Raw genomic sequence first — 17,555 nt, forward strand, 5'->3', positions numbered from 1 at the left:
ACAGTGCAGATACACCACTTAATCCGATTAGAATTAGACAAGCACTCTCTTGTCAACTGGAGGAGTTCCTCAACTGTTATTTACTGAACAGCCTGAAAGTATGCCATGCTAGGAGATCCTTCCAAACTGCTGCGAATTATTTGTTTAAACCAGCGTGGCTCTTTCTGTTCCTTCGCTTTGCGAAGAGGCTGAACTCGATAATATCAGGGAACACAGGCCCTGCTGATAAGGTGCATGAATCATATCATAAGCGATGGTGCAGCCGAGTCGCTCAGCTTCAAAACCGCCATCACCAAATTTCATGCGCTTCATTGCAAAAAACAGAAGGGGACGGTGGCACACAACAACAACATCCCTCCACCCGATTCATCATGCTTCATTTTTTAAAACTAACTAAACGGGGATTGATTTGCTTGCAGTTTCTCCATCTTGGCAGGAAAGCGAATGTCTTTCTGGCAAAAGTATCTCACAAAAGCATGTTTCCAAAGCACGGTTCCTGCCTTGTTCCCTAACCAAAAGGGCAGCGCAAGCCCCTCGCTGCCTTTTACAGCATACCATCTATTACAAAGAGTTACGAGTCGGGGGCGGGGGGGGAATGGTACCCCTTTCCATTCTTCCATCCATGCGGTGTCAACATCTCATCCCAGCTGCAGGGTTTTAGGAGCAGCAGGCGGAGCATCCCAGCCGAGACGGAGGCCAGCCCAGCCAGTGGGGCTTGGGGGCGCAGCTTGCCATCGCGGCCCTTTCGCAACAAACGCATCCTCCGGAAGGTCGGCGGACCAGAAGCCCGCCAGCTGCACGCGGGTCCACGCATACACACGCACACGCGGGGCCGCCCGCCCGCCCCAGAAGGCCACCCCAGGCCTTGAGCCACCCTTTCCCGTCCAGGAGGGACACGGCGTCCCCGCTCAACTTCCTTCCTTCCTTCCTCCCTCCCTCCTCTCCGCCGCGCCTGGCAACCTCTGCGCGCGCGGCGGAGAAGCAGCCTGGCCGGGCAAGGCGGCGGCGGCGGCGGCGGGTGGGCCTTGTTCTCCCTCTCCAGCCGCGGCCCCGACCCCCTCGCCCGCCCTGGGGGAAGCCAGGGCCGCCCGCCTGCCCGCCCCTCCTTCCCCTCTTACCGCGCAGACCAGACCAGACCCGCGCGCGCGCGCGCCCTGGAGCCTCTCCAAGTCCCCCCTTTTGCGCGCCGGCGCGCGCCCGGCGGAGAGGCGCAGGGGGGCCTGGCTGGCGCCTCCGAAAGGCGCCCCGAGACGCACAATGCCGCGCAGCACAAAGCCCGGCGGGCGGCGGGTGCGCGCACGGCGGCGGCGAGCGGGGGGGAAGGGAAGGGAAGGGAGCCTCGCCGGCCTCTCCAAGCGCCCGCCGGCCGCGCCACCACCCAGGCAGGCAGGCAGGCCGGGCAAGGCAGGGCAGGGCAGGGCCTGGCCGGGCGGGTCCTTACCGAGCGGCAAGCCCTTGTTGAGGAGGTGGGAGCTGCCCATTGAACCGCGCTGTCAGGGGCACGGCTCCTCCGGCGGCGTCTGGGGCGCAGTGCGGCGCAGATGGCGGCGCCGTCGCTCTCCCCGCTCGCCAAGCGGCCCAGACGCTTCGCCAGGAACGGAGGCCGGGAGGAGGAGGAGGCGGCGGCGGCGGCGCGGGAGGAGCTCCAGGCAGGCAGGCAGGCGTTGGTCTTCTGGTTCCTGCCTCGCCAAAGTCCCCGGAAAGCAGAAGGGGCGGGAGGGAGCGCGGGAAGGCGGGAGCGCGCGCAGGGGAGCGCGCGGCCGGGAGGCGCTCTTCGACCCCAAGCATCCCGTCGGCAAGCGCAAGAGGCTCGCCGCGGGCGCAGTCACACACATACACTTCTCCTACCAGGGCAGTTCAGCGTCTTAAAAAGCAGAGACATCTCCTTGCCAACAAAGGTCCGTGTAGTTAATGCTATGGTTTCCTCAGTAGTGATGTATGGAAGCGAGAGCTGGACCATAAAGAAGGCTGATCGCCAAAGAATGGATGCTTTTGAATTGTGGTGCTGGAGGAGACTCTTGAGAGTGCCATGGACTGCAAGAAGATCAAACCTCTCCATGCTTAAGGAAGTCAACCCTGAGTGCTCACTGGAAGGACAGATCCTGAAGCTGAGGCTCCAATACTTTGGCCACCTCATGAGAAGAGAAGACTCCCTGGAGAAGACCCTGATATTGGGAAAGATGGAGGGCCCAAGGAGAAGGGGACGACGGAGGACGAGATGGTTGGACAGTGTTGTCAAAGCTACCAGCATGAGTTTGACCAAACTGCGGGAGGCAGTGGAAGACAGGAGTGCCTGGCATGCTCTGGTCCATGGGGTCACAAAGAGTCGGACACGACTAAACAACAACAACCATGGCAGTTATTTTCCCACAAGGGCCAACACTGATGCCGAAATCGCGAGTGCATCGATTGAAGTGCAGGGTGAGGACCGGGACATTTGCAGCAGGGAAACTGAAACGCTTTACAAAGCTATTGTACTACCGGCCTTGCTGTGTGCTTGTGAAACGTGGACCACTTATAAGCGCCATCTCCAACTCCTCGAAAGATTCCATCAACGGTGTTTCTGAAAAATTTTACACATCACTTGGGAAAACAGGCGAACTAACTAAGAAGCAAAGATCACCAGTGTCGAAGCAATGATTCTTCAACATCAACTTCATGTTGTGTGGATGCTTGATGATTGTCTTCCAAAGCAACTACTCTATAGTATTCCGCACTTAAAAATGGAAAGCGTAATGCCAGTGGTCAACAAAAGAGGTTTAAAGAATCTCTCCAGGGAAATCTTTTTAAAAATGTAGTATAATCACCAACAACTGGGAAACGGTGGCCTGCGAGCGCTCCAGTTGGAGAACAGCCTTTACCAAAGGTGTCATGGACTTTGAAGATACTCAAACTCAGGACGTAAGGGAGAAACATGCTAAGAGGAAGGCACACTTGGCAAACCCTCACCATGATCAACTCCCATCTGGAAACCTCTGTCCCCACTGTGGAAGGACGTGTGGATCCAGAATTGGTCTCCACAGTCACTTAGGGACTCATTGTTAAAACCGTGTTCATGGAAGACAATCTTACTCGGCTACGAGTGATCACCAAAGAAGGAGGAGGTCACGTGCAGGGTGGGCAAGTCTTTCCTACCCCTGATAATTCTCAGAATTAATTGGAATTGGCAGGCAAGTCCTGCATATTAGGGAACAGGGAATATTGCCGCTGTACAACCTCCTTTACTTTCAACAGGACTTGAGTCAACAGCCAAGTTAGTGCCCTTGAATAATCACACATATACACACACAGTCTCCCACTGTAAATTGTAGTTGGCAGAATTGGCAAGTGGGGGCATCTGACACTGCAACTGCTGAGTGGGCAAATCAGCTTGTTGCATTTCCCCCTAAAAACAGGGCATACCTGGGCCTTTCTCTGCCTACCCCTCTGTGTTTTTTTCTCCTAGCCCTTGAAATCAGTGCAATTGATTTCAAGGGCTAGGAGAAAGAAGAAGAAAAAAACACCCTTGCCGGTCCTGGAAGGAGCCTTTAGAAAAGTCCCATATGCTCAGAGACTTTGCACCTGTCCATTGGGAGAGATAGGAAGCCCAGAACACTTGTACTTTAGATGTCCCTTTTATGAAGAGGCACATAGTAAGATCATTGATCCCCTACTGGTGAGGCTTGCCGACCTCCCGCAAAAGCAAAAATTTGACCTTTTCCTGTCAGGCAAAGATCAGAAAATGACCTGGATGGTCGCCAGATTCTGTGTACAGATCTGTAGGTGCAGACCATCTCCCAACTCAAAATAGCCCGTCATGAAAATCCCCAAACTCAGTTCCATGAGTGACTCTGGGTCAACTCCCTGGGATAGTTTATTGTTGTAGATTGTTTTTAAATTTATTGTTGTACATTGTTTTAATTGTCTATTTTTCTCCTGTGACTGTACCCCCAAGTGTGTTTTATAAGCTGGTCTCCGACCGTAATTATCTCAGTGCAATTGTATGAATGCACCAAATACAAAAAGGCAAATACTGGACAATGCCACAAAGTTGGCATCTGGTAACAGAAATTTCTAAAAGAGAAGCAAACTCCTTTCCACATTCCTAAGGAACCACTTATAGGTCATTTAAGGGAAAGAGATAAATTTGAGAAATATAAAAAGTGCTTTGGCAGGGGAGGGGGTACAAAGTCTACACATAAAAATCTATCAGTCTTACCAGCTCCAAATTAAAAAGGTGGGGAGGGGGCTTTGCTCAAACCACCCTACTAGATTTTAATTATATTTTCTGCTAAAAGCGCAGTCATTTCTTTTCATTTATTATTATTATTATTATTAAGGCAACTACAATGTTCTAAGTAAGAGATTACTTTTGTTCTAGGACAACTAGTAAGAGGACTGCAAGACAACTCTAATCAGGAGACCTTTTGTGTTCCCTAGACTAGAGCATCAGTTATGTATGTAAAAAGTACGTAAATATATATATATTGAAAAAAAGCAAAACTGCCTCCAATTAGATTGTATGGGCTTTATGAGAAAAGCTGAGGAGGTGGATGTCAAACAAAGTATTCAGTTCAGCTCCGCTGCCTGGCTGGGTCAGCTGACGCATAATGCAGTACACACTATACTATAGAATACAATTAACTCTCAGAATGGCTGTGCACTTCAAGGCCTAATAATTTACCTGACTGGAGATGTAGCCATTGATTTCTAATCTGATGCCTTCCAACTGTTTTCAGGAAGCTTCTCACATTTGTTGCACGAGTATCGGAGCAGGATCAGTCAATTCAACAGCTTTAAAATACCTTTGTATTGCTTTCAGTTTCAATACGGAGACAGCAATAAAGGAGATCAAAACGTGTATTTTTTTGCTATTCATCAATAAAACCTGACTCTGTACACACCCACACCCACACTCACAGCCACCCAAGTGCCTCTCATTTGCTGTTTGTATTATGCAAAACAAAAGCTTGAGAAAGCAGTTTTTGTTAGATACCCAGGAAGAGGCAGGTTTTTGTTTTTCTAATTATGTCAATAAATTTGTGTTAGGGCAAAAAGAGTTCCAGCAATATCAATCACCAGATTTCACAAGACTCTCCAGCACACACAGTATTACAAATTTTGGGAATAATAATGAATAGGGGATCATCTAATTACTTTTTATATTTTAATTTTTTTAATTGACTTAAGGGATTCAGGTCTCCTTTGATCTACCACTAGTCATGCCATTGCAAATAGGAATAGATTATACTTCCTATTATGGAGACAGCCTTTAGTTTAACAGGTTTGTTCATCACTACCATAGGAAAGAAACAATTCTGCATTAAGTTACACTGTTGCAAATTAATGATCCACATTGAGTTAAACATTATTAAGGTGCAATCCTATATAGCATAAGTTGCAGACCAAGTTTATAGATGTCTACTCAGGAGTAAGTTCAATTGAGTTCAGGGCATTTGTTCCCAGAAAAATGATTACATTGATGTAAATTAGAGTTACAAGGGCTTAAACCAGGGGCCAGCAAACTTTTTCAGCAGGGGGCCAGTCCACTGTCCCTCAGACCTTGTGAGGGGCCGAACTATATTTTTTGGGGGGAAATGAACGAATTCCTATGCCCCACAAATAACCCTGAGATGCATTTTAAACAAAAGGACACATTCTACTTATGTAAAAACATGCTAATTCCCTGACCGTCCGTGGGCCGGATTTGGCCCCCAGGCCTTAGTTTGCCTACCCATGGCTTAAACTGGCAGGTTCGCTCCCTGAATGGCTATTTTCATTCTGCCATTCATGTTTTGATAACCAGAAAGCTAGCTATAATCTAGGTGCAGTGCCATAAAGTCAATGCTCCATATATCCCCAAACCTTTTCTTTGCCTGACACCAGATGTATTACTCATGATTCTTCATTAGAGCCATTTTGGAGCCTTCCAATGTGTCATTTATCTCAGCGTTCAGTAATCATAAAGTTGCAGACATTTTGAATATGCCGTAGGCATTGCCCATCAAGGTATGAAAAAAAAGGGAATAAAATCCTCTTATTTGAAAGGGGAAATGGTATTATTTATGTTTCCAAGCACAATTCAAAGTGTTGGTGCTGACCTTTAAAGCCCTAAATGGCCTCGGTCCAGTATATCTGAAGGAGTGTCTCCACCCCCATCGTTCTACCCGGACACTGAGGTCCAGCACCGAGGGCCTTCTGGCGGTTCCCTCCCTGCGAGAAGCCAAGTTACAGGGAACCAGGCAGAGGGCCTTCTTGGTAGTGGCACCCGCCCTGTGGAACGCCCTCCCATCAGATGTCAAAGAGAAGAACAACTACCAGACTTTTAGAAGACATCTGAAGGCAGCCTTCTTTAGGGAAGCTTTTAATGTTTAACAGACTACTGTTGTTTCCAACATATCATTCTTTTAAAGCTCGTTTCAAAATCTTTGGCTATCACAGCCTAAGACTTCCTTCAACCTCAACTGATGGTTTTCTAAAATCTTTTCTAATTATGCATTTTGTTACTATAGTTATTGCTATAAATTCAAATCTTAATACCTATTCTTAATTCTTTTCACAATAATTTATATATTACTCCTTACAAAATGTCTTTTAACCCTACAAGTGATGTCAATTGGTTACAGTTGCTTTCCAAATATATTGAAAACTTCTTCCATTCCTTTAGGAAAGTCTGGTCCTGCTGCTTCCAAATTTTCCCGGTTAATCTCGCCATCGCATAGTTCATCAATTTCTCTTGCCACTCTTCTTTAGTTGGCATTTCTTCTTGCTTCCACCTTTGGGCTAACAATATTCTTGCTGCAGTTATCGCATATAATTTTTTCCCCTAATCATTCATATGAATTTCTGTACCCACTCTAGTCTCTGCTTCTCAATTTGTATTGTATTATTTTATGTACTGTGGCTTGCCGTTGTTTTACTGATTATAGTTTAGAAATTATTTATTGTAACTGTTGAGTGGATTTCTGTTTAATTTTATATGTTGATATTATTATTATTTTATACTGTCCTAATGATTGTTGAATCTTACTTTTTGATGTAGGTTTCTTATTTTAAAGTTATGTTTTATTATCACATGTGCTATTGCATTAGATTGTTATAAGATGTACATTTATTTGTTCAGCTTGTAAACCGCCTTGAGTATTGTAAGACAGAAAGACGGTAAACAAATTAAAAATGAGGAGGAAGGACAGGGTATAAATTTTAATAACAGCAGTGGTAGCAATGTTGATGGTGATGATAACCACAACTGCCAGGGTGTTTAAGGAGCTGGATCTTGAAGGTAGTTAATTCCACTCTGGGGGCGGGGTGCTCCCCACTTCTCAGAGTCAGTGAAGAGAACATTGATTGAAACCAATTGATTTGTGATAACTATAATCAAACCTGCCATTCTCTCAACTTAAGTTGGTCTTGGAGAACAGTGATATTTGGATCCCTTCCAATCTAGTTTGTGGCCACAGCACTTTTAATATACTCAACAAATTATTCAGATTAATTATTTTTGGGTTTTCTTCCTTCAGATTCCTTTGTACATGAACTGATTTTTTTAAAAAACCACACAAAATCAATTCAGTAGGAAGGTTTGCACAAGAGACCCTTTCAACAAATTGTGGCCAGTTAGGAATTTTGCAGCTGACTGGAATGTAAACAGTATTATGTTAAATTGAATAGCATAATGAGTCGGTGAATCTTTGGGCATGTCAAGAGTAAAATGGTCTCTGATGGTGAATGATGAAATACATAAGATCCTGGCGAGTGACTTAATGAAGAACCTATGATATGGCCTCATAAACATCTCAACAAACCCAGTTTCGGATTTTCTAAAAATCAGCACTCTCCTCAGACCTTATCTAGGAAAAGGTAAGCCCTTTGACTATGACCTGGAAGCTGTACACCGGCTCCCTCGGCCAATAAAGCGAGATGAGCGCCACAACCCCAGAGTCGGCCACGACTGGACTTAACGGTCAGGGGTCCCTTTACCTTTACCTTCTTACTTTGCTTTGTTTAAGGAGCTACTCCTCTGATCAGGGCACACCTTCCAACTTCCTTGTACAAAAACGGAGTCCTCGCCTCTTCTACAGTTTCCATTCCTTTATCAGGCTAGAAATGTCGTCTTTAAAAACAAAAGGGGGGGGGGTTAAAAATGGATAGCCTCCCATGGGTGTAGCCAAAGGGAGGATGCTGCCTCCCTAAATCAATAGAAATCAATAGAAATCTGAAGTTCTGCCCCCCCCCCCCAAATCCTGGCTACGCCCTTTTAGCCACCAATGATTTTGAGGGCTTGAGAACCATGCAAAAACCCGAAAATAACAACGAAAGGCTCTAAAAATGGCACATGAGAATAAACGGTTGTATTGCTCGACATCAGTACCTGACAAATCCAACACCTCGATTTTGAGCTTTCCGTCCAATCTGTCTAATTCCGTCGGTGAAATTTTCAAGCAAGGAAGATAATCTGACGGGGTGAGGTGATTCTGTATGTGCCAGAACAGTGCAGTAGCATTGAAAATACTTTTGTATTATTGGTAATGGATTCTTTCCGCAGCCCCTTTGGAATTCCTTGATTTCTGAATGGCTCAATGCTCTGACAAGAGTTTATACACAGTGTTGAAAGGGGCTGTCATACCGCCGCTATATGTATGAATTAAGCAGAAGACCCAGTCACAAGAAAGTGCTCTGCAAAAAATTATCTGCATAAATTCACTGAAGAGTTGCATATTTAGCAGATTTGTAGCAAAAGGATTCTTAAAGAGAACATGTGATAGACTGTGCATCATGTTAGCTAGTGTAGTGTGGTATCGTATAATCCAGAAACTAGCAAAGAGCAAGGAAGAGCCAGTGGATTATCCTTATGTACCCTATGCATAAATATGCATGTATATTAAATAAAAAAAATTTTAAGGGTGATATACAACTCTACAACTTTCAGGCAAGACTGTCTCTCAAAGTAGTTTACATTGAAGAATGTACCACAAGACGCACCTAGTTTTTGGAGGAGGAAAACAAGAAAAAAAAAATTCTGAATCTCAGAAGCCAGAACAGCAAGAGAGATCACTGCACAGTGAAAGCAGCAATCCCTCTTGCTGTTCTGGCTTCTGTGATAGCTGCGCAGCCTGCATTCGCTCCATAAGACGCACACACATTTCCCCTTACTTTTTAGGAGAGAAAAAGTGAGTCTTATAGAGCAAAAAATACGGTACATCAGTAAAACATTTTAAAAATTAAATTTCACACACACATACAACATTAAATATTTAAATATTTTAAAAATACTACATTTAAAACTACAATCTGACGTCTAGCATCCTAAATTAAGCCGCGTCCCCCAGCACACAAGGAGCTGGTAAAATACACTGTTTGCAGCTTTTGCAATTAGGTATGGATGAATCTCTCAAATTTTGCCTTTCTCCATTTCTAATTTTTCCAGTATTGAGTTCTGTTTGTTGCTTTTCCACAGCAGTTTGCCATTAAAAGGGGGGGAGGAAGTCCTCACAAAAATTCTGAAGCTCTTCAATTTGCGTTTCTCCTGCAATATACACATTTCCACAGGCAATGCATTTTGTATTTTGTTTTTACTAATCATTTCATTTTGGGGCACACTTTCTCTTAATACATACATTGCTGCTGTTGTTGTTGTTGCACTCCATTCACAAAATCAGAGAAGCCCACTGTTTGCAGGCATGGCCAAACTCGGCCCTCCAGATGTTTTGGGACTACAATTCCCATCATCCCTGACCACTGGTTCTATTAGTTAGGGATGATGGGAGTTGTAGTCCCAAAACGGCTGAAGGGCTGAGTTTGGCCACGCCTGGTTTAGAGGAACCCAATGGATGAAGCTGATGTCTTGGCTGATCCTAGTCCTCCCAGGACAAATCTGGCACTGGCGACTGGGTCCTTATAGGATGTGTTAGGTTCCTCCAGTTATCTCTTAACATCGTGTGCTCCATACCTCCCATCACTGCTTTCTTAAGATTTACCTCATCAATACCTTTCTGTTCTTCTTGAGGAGCTGTTCAGATGTTCTAAACTGAGCAATCAAGAGGATGTCTAGCTTCTCTTCATTGTTGTTGTTTAGTTGTTTAGTCGTGTCCGACTCTTTGTGACCCCATGGACCAGAGCACGCCAGGCACTCCTGTCTTCCACTGCCTCCCGCAGTTTGGTCAACTCATGTTGGTAGCTTCGAGAACACTGTCCAACCATCTCATCCTCTGTCGTCCCCTTCTCCTTGTGCCCTTCATCTTTCCCAACATCAGGGTCTTTTCCAGGGAATCTTCTCTTCTCATGAGGTGGCCAAAGTATTGGAGCCTCAGCTTCAGGATCTGTCCTTCCAGTGAGCACTCAGGGCTGATTTCCTTAAGAATGGATAGATTTGATCTTCTTGCAGTCCATGGGACTCTCAAGAATCTCCTCTAGTACCATAATTCAAAAGCATCGATTCTTTGGCGATCAGCCTTCTTTATGGTCCAGCTCTCACTTCCATACATCACTACTGGGAAAACCATAGCTTTTACTATATGGACCTTTGTTGGCATGGTGATGTCTCTGCTTTTTCACACCCACTGCCTTCAACCTTTTCTCAGACTAGACCCATTGAAATTGATGGCTCAAAGTCATGCCTATGAATGTGAATGGGTTTACTCTGAGTAGGACTTACATCATTGGTGACCAAACTTAGCCATTCAGTTGTTTTGTGATTACAATTCCCATCATCCCTGACCACTGGTCCTGTTAGCTAGGGATGATGGGAGTTGAAGTCCAAAAACAGCTGGAGGGCCAAGTTTGGCCACCACTGACTTACATGGAACACAACCCAATAGCAATGTGAAGTCATTCCAGTTTTATTCTTGGACAACAATGAGACATTGTTGACTTATTACAATTCATCTTTGAATTGGCATGGTGAAATAAATGTACAGTTAGAGATATTTCACAGACCACCTATGTTCACTTTATGTGTTACCAAAATCTCTTGTACTTTTTCAGCAATTCAGTAATTTAAGCCATTACCCCTGAACAATGAGATTAAAAACAAATAGCTTAATTAATGCTTAATTAGAAAACACTCTAGCACTAATGAGGAAATTGTTTAATCAACATAAAATAGTAACGGCAATATGGGTTTTATGTAAGGATGCAGTAAAACGTCTGTAAACATTACTTTGCTCATGTACAAAGCAAAGTACTTTTTCAGATTTCTTTCTTTCTTTCTTTCTTTCTTTCTTTCTTTCTTTCTTTTCTTTTTTTTGCATCCCCCTGCATAAAACTGATTGCTATCACTGTTGAATTTCATGCATAGGTCGTCTTTTTAACTGAGTTTAAGGGAAGAACATAATCATTTTGGGCTCCCCATTAAGTAGGCTTCAGTCTTAAACACCTAACCATAATTTCTGCCTGGACTTAAGTGCTGTAACTACTTTAATATCATAACAGGGACTAACACTTGCATTATAAATTAAGGAACACTTTTTTAAACATTAGACAAAAGGGCCTTGAGTCACAATACCGAGCGCGTTACACAACATAACAACAGGTAAAATTAAACAGTTACTATGAAGACTCAAATGGGATGCGGGTGACGCTGTGGGTTAAACTACAGAGCCTAGGGCTTGCTGATCAGAAGGTCGGCGGTTCGAATCCCCGTGACGGGGTGAGCTCCCGTTGCTCGGGCCCTGCTCCTGCCAACCAAGCAGTTAGAAAGGACATCAAAGTGCAAGTAGATAAATAGGTACCGCTCTGGCGGGAAGGTAAACGGCGTTTCCGTGCGCTGCTCTGGTTTGCCAGAAGTGGCTTAGTTATGCTGGCCACATGACCCAGAAGCTGTACGCCAGCTCCCTCGGCCAATAAAGCGAGATGAGCGTCACAACCCCAGAGTCAGCCCCGACTGGACCTAATGGTTAGGGGTCCCTTTACATTTACCTTTACCTATGAAGACTCAAAGAAGTAGTACGCCAGGAATTTTGTGGTGTTTGAGTCTCTGTGTTTGCCTGGCAGCTCCCAGGAGGAGAGCTTGAATCTCAGGTGAACAAGAGCAGCTTAAAAAAAGAGGACTCTGTTTGCAGTTTGCAAGTTTTGGCCCAGCAGGAACCAGATGCAAATTACTGCCAATATTTCCTGCGCTAGAAACTGAAACAGCACTGCTTGTGTCAAAGACAGGTCAGAATTAAAGCTGCAGTCTTCTTATACCCCTAATGTGCGTCCTTATTAGACACTTTTCCTGCCTCTTTAATGTTACTTGTTGTTATGTACTGAAGTTCTCACCCTGGGCCAGCCTGTAGATAGTTTTCACTCAGGTCCACGTCAGTTATTTTAGGCGGGAAACGCTGGGTTGTTGTTGCTACAATGTTTACAGCCGGCTGCCTATAAAAGCAGGCCGGCTGAGCTGTTTGCAGTCAGTTCTATTCCAGCTTACAAAATAAAGAGCTGCTTTGGATAAATCGCTGTGTCGTCTGCTATGTCAACCCACAACTTAACACTGGCAACGAAGGTGGGATCGATGGACATCAGAGCACAGCCAGATGCGGCCAGCCTCTGAACTGAGCTGAATCACTGAGCGAAATCACTGGACAGAACCAATTCAGAGCTGACTGTTCTGGCTAGAGCACTGTGTTCCATCCATCGCCCTTCACGCCGGCATCGGAATCATGGCTTCACTTGTGCCTCTACCGCCATTTGCGCCAGCCTCTGAATCATGGGACTCCTACCTCGCTCGGTTCGACTGCTACCTCCAAGCCAACGAGCTGACAGCAGTATCAAAGGAACGGAAGCGGGGCCTATTCCTCAGCCTTTGTGGGCCTGAGGTGTTTGAGACGGCCCGAGCATTGGTTGCGCCTGAAGCAGTCCAGGCAACAACATGGGACACGATCCAAGAGAAGCTCCGCAACCACTACGCGCCAAAGCCATCCAAGATTGCTGCCCGCCATGCGTTTTACCACAGGAACCAGGCAGAGGGGGAGTCAATCAACAACTACACCACTGCCCTGCGACAGGCTGCAATGCACTGCGAGTTCCGAGACTTAGACGATGCCCTGATGGATCGAATCGTCTGCGGGGTCCGGGACATCCATCTGCAACGGTGTCTTCTCGCCAAGCCAGACCTCACACTACAGAAAGCCATTGAGGAGGCTGTGGCCTCAGAAGCTGCTGAACGCTCCGCCCAGGAGATCCGCAAGTCCAGCAGCCCGCATCTTGCTAGGGAGCCAGTTCCGGTGCAACTTAACACTTGCAGTCCCATAAATGCACTAATGTCTGTAGGAACCACCACTGCTGCTATGCCCTGCATGGTTCAATGAACATTTTTTGGAAATGTGAAGTGTGCATCTAAAATGGCAAAGTATACATTTCCGGAAAAAAACTGAAATCTTCTTATTAGGGATAATAGGGAAGGAAGTAAAAAAAGAAGACCATAAATTGCTTCAATACGTCACTGCATCAGCTAGAATACTTGTGGCCCAAAAATGGAAATTACAGGAGACCCCAACGTTAATAGAATGGCAAGCCAAATTTTTTGAATATACAGAATTAGCTAAAATGACATACAGAATTCGAGACCAAAAAGGGACAAAGTTCAAAGGAGAGTGGGGTAAATTTGTGGTATATATAAGATCTAACTGTAGAAGTTTAAAAACTACGGCACGGTTAACATAAATCCTGTGATGTGTATAGAAGGTGAACAAGAAACTACAAGAAAAAATATATATTAAGAAAACCAAAGCAGGGAAGGAAGGAAGTCAGGGTGTGAATATACGCAGTGTAAATAAGATGACACAAAATGTAGATTGTAAAAGATTGTTTTATTTGTCGTTTGTGGAAAATTTAATAAAAAGCATTTAACAAAAATAAAATAAAATGGCAAAGCCGCAAAGCCACACTGCATCTGATCCATTTCCAACGGTTATTTTCCAATCACGACTTTTCGCCCATCTCTCCCATTTGCCTCCCCCTTACATTGCAGTCTAAATGCACAGTCAATGATGTCACCAGTAACCGGGAAGAGACAGTGGAGGGTGGAGAAGAAACTGTTGTTGGAACCAGATTCCTCATCCCACACACCGTCTGTTCTCGTGTGCCCCATACAACACTACAGACCTCATTGAATAATTGAATGGTAGAGTTGGAAGGGGCTCCAAGGGTCATCTAGTCCAACCCCCTGCAGTGCAGGCATCTCAACAAAAACACCATGGAAGGTGGCCCTCCCTCTGCTTAAAAACAAACCTCCACTGCCATCCGACGGTCAAACTCCTCTCTCGCCCTGACCTATCCACTGTGATCCATGTGATGGTCACCTCCAGACTGGATTATTGTAACTCGCTCTACGTGGGGCTGCCCTTGAGACTGACCCAGAAACTCCAGCGGGTGCAGAATGCCGCGGCGAGACTCCTTATGGGGTCTTCGCTGCGAGATCACATTCACCCGGTGCTATACCAGCTGCACTGGCTCCCGGTGGAGTACAGGATCAGGTTTAAGGTGCTGGTTTTAACCTTCAAAGCCCTATACGGCCTAGGACCCTCGTACCTACGGGACTGCCTCTCCTGGTATGCCCCACAGAGGAACTTACGGTCTTCAAACAAAAACATCTTGGAGGTCCCAGGCCACAGAGAGGTTAGGCAGGCCTCAACCAGAGCCAGGGCTTTTTCGGCTGTGGCTCCGATCTGGTGGAACACTCTGCCACAAGAGACTAGGGCCCTGCGGGACTTGACATCTTTTCGCAGGGCCAGCAAGACAGATCTGTTCCACCAGGCCTGTGGCCAAAGAACAGTCTGACCCCCTCCTTCGGCAATCCTCACAGAACTCTAGCCCAATGGTTGCCATCAATTTGAGTTGAATTAATTTTAATGAAATGATTTTAGAATGTTGTATTATTTTATTGTTGTTAGCCGCCCTGAGCCCGGCTTCAGCTGGGGAGGGCGGGATATAAATAACATTTATTATTATTATTATTATTATTGCCTTCCACTGTCACACAGCTCTCACTGTCAGAAAGGTCTTCTGATGTTCAGTCGTACCCTCTGAAGCAGGAGAAAACAAGCTTGCTCAATTTTCCATGTGGCAGCCCTTGATATAGTTGAAGATGGCTATCCTATCTAATAATAATAATAATAATAATAATAATAATAATAATAATACAGTAATAATAATTTATTATTTATACCCCGCCCATCTGGCTGGGTTTCCCCAGCCACTCTGGGCGGCTTCCAACCATATATTAAAAACAATACAGCATCAAACATTAAAAACTTCCCTAAACAGTTGTCTCTTAAAAGTAAAATAGTTGCTTATTGTAAGGTTACCAGATTTTTTTTCAATGAATCCAGGGACACTTTTCAACTTCAATGGATTTTGTACGGGGAGTGATTTGTAAATCCGGGGACTGTTCCTGGGAAATGGGGATGTCTGGTAACCTTAGCTTATTGCCTTAACATCTGTTCCACAGGGCAGGCGCCACTACCAAGAAGGCCCTGTGCCTGGTTCCCTGTAACCTCACTTCTCGCAGCGAGGGAACTGCCAGAAGGCCCTTGGTGCTGGATCTCAGTGTCCGGGCTGGACGATGGGGGTGGAGATGCTCCTTCAGGTATACAGGACTGAGGCTGTTTAGGGCTTTAAAGGTCAGCAACAACACTTTGAATTGTGCTCGGAAACGTACTGGGAGCCAATGAAGATCTTTCAGGACCAGTGTTATGTGGTCTCGGTGGCCACTCCCAGTCACCAGTCTAGCTGCTGCATTCTGGATTAATTGCAGTTTCCGAGTCACCTTCAAAGGTAGCCTCACATAGAGCGCATTGCAGTAGTCCAAGCGAGAGATAACTAGAGCATGCATCACTCTGGCAAGCCTCCCCTTTGCCACGCTAACTATACCCAACTCTTTCAGCCATTCCTCATATGGCTTGGTTTCCAGACCCTTTTTCATCCTCTGCACACATGGTCTACTAAGACCCCCAGATCCTTTTCACATGTCCTACTGGCAAGCCAGGTGCCCCCATCTGATATTTGTGCTGCCGGCTATTCCTCCCAAAGTGTAGAACTATCACTGTCTTGTGCCATGCAGTTTTGTATTCCATCAGTGCAAGAGGATTTGGGAATTATCTTATCCTTGTCCAGTTGCTATAACTTAAGGATGGGACAGAACTATCAGTCTTCTTCAGTTAATTTTGCTCAAGATCTCTCTGGTTTCTTACATAAATGGTTTATTTGAGTAGCTTCCATTTGCCTTTTGGCAAATGAGAAAAATATGTCAAAGTGAATTACTATCAAATCACTCATGGATCAAGATTTCTCTGACTACTTTTAAAATCCTCTAATAAGAACATTTGCTTTGAGCATTTTCCACATTAACTTTTCATAATTTTCTCATTTGACTGAGGAAACAAATGGAACCATTTCAAGTTGCTTTTTTATTGTTTTCATCAAACAAAATCAAATGCACAAACAAAAACTATACAAATAAGATAGGGTTGTGCAGCTGATCTGCCTGGATCCCGAATTAAATTGGATGATGTGGACCGAACTGGGGCTGTTCCAGAGTGGATTGAGGCTGTCTTGGATTGCTCCAGAGCAATTTGGATCCACCCAGAGTTCTTGAATGTCACCCAGAGTTCAAAGCACTCTGTAAAGAAAGTAAGACAGCCTATCTCCCGTTATTAATTGCAATACTATAGAGAAGGGTGCCTGGAGGAGGAGAGCCAGACTCTGCACACTGACAGATCTAGCTTCCAAATTAAGGACTAGAATCTCATTCAGCACTCTTCAATAAGGGGGGCAAGGCTGGTGAAAACTTTAAAAATCACAGGCCTCTCCCAGTGGCTCCATTCTTTTGTTGGTTCATTGAACATTAAAAATAGCTTGGAGCTAGTTGTATTTATGTATTTATGGTGCTGGAGGAGACTCTTGAGAGTCCCATGGACTGCAAGAAGATCAAACCTATCCATTCTTAAGGAAATCAGCCCTGACTGCTCACTGGAAGGACAGATCCTGAAGCTGAGGCTCCAGTACTTTGGCCACCTCATGAGAAGAGAAGACTCCCTGGAAAAGACCCTGATGTTGGGAAAGATGGAGGGCACAAGGAGAAGACAGAGGACGAGATGGTGGGACAGTGTTCTCAAAACTACCAGCATGAGTTTGACCAAACTGCGGGAGGCAGTGGAAGACAGGAGTGCCTGGTGTGCTCTGGTCCATGGGGTCACGAAGAGTCGGACACGACTAAACGACAACAACAAAGTTGTATTCAGCTTCTTTTATCATTTAGCACCCTGCACACCCTATTTTTATGTTTGTTTCCCATGCTGTCCCAATCCCACCTTTATATAAAAAATGTTTCTTGGCTGTGTCTTAACCCTAAACCTAATCCTCTGATCCCCCCCCCAAAAAAAATGGCCCTTGTTTTTCAGGTTAGGTTTACATTTTATTTATAGCTATGTTGTATCTTCCATGTTTGTGTGTCTTCATGTAGTAGTACTTTGTCTTTTGTGAGTGCATGAGTGTATACATCTTTTAAGTACATTGTGCAATGTCAAAAAGTACATTGTACACAGTCCACAAGCAGCACGCATACACAAAGGGCCTTCTCAGTAGTGGCACCTGCC

General features: G+C 45.1%; 2 protein-coding genes across 6 annotated transcripts in view; one reads left to right on the forward strand and one right to left on the reverse strand.

Annotated features, from left to right (window-relative positions):
* Positions 1 to 1,608, reverse strand: part of CTBP1 (C-terminal binding protein 1) — a 55,202-nt gene extending 53,594 nt beyond the window's left edge. For 2 of the 5 annotated variants that reach the window (XM_079975341.1, XM_079975340.1), the window contains exon 1: positions 1,442 to 1,601. Coding sequence is in view for 2 of the 5 variants with exons in the window: in XM_079975338.1 (XP_079831464.1) it covers positions 1,442 to 1,481 (40 nt within the window). In the remaining 3 variants the exon portion in view is untranslated. Of the gene's footprint in view, positions 1 to 1,441 lie in introns of all 5 variants that reach the window. The other 3 variants (XM_079975338.1, XM_079975339.1, XM_079975342.1) reach the window with 3 other exon arrangements.
* The window catches only part of MAEA (macrophage erythroblast attacher, E3 ubiquitin ligase), a 62,044-nt gene continuing 46,038 nt past the window's right edge, over positions 1,550 to 17,555 (forward strand). The window contains exon 1 of the mRNA XM_079975372.1: positions 1,550 to 1,554. The gene's annotated coding sequence lies outside the window, so the exon portion shown is untranslated. The remainder of the gene's footprint in view (positions 1,555 to 17,555) is intronic.

This window comes from Podarcis cretensis (assembly GCF_951804945.1).
Source record: "Podarcis cretensis genome assembly, chromosome: 5".
NCBI classification, from domain to species: domain Eukaryota; kingdom Metazoa; phylum Chordata; class Lepidosauria; order Squamata; family Lacertidae; genus Podarcis; species Podarcis cretensis.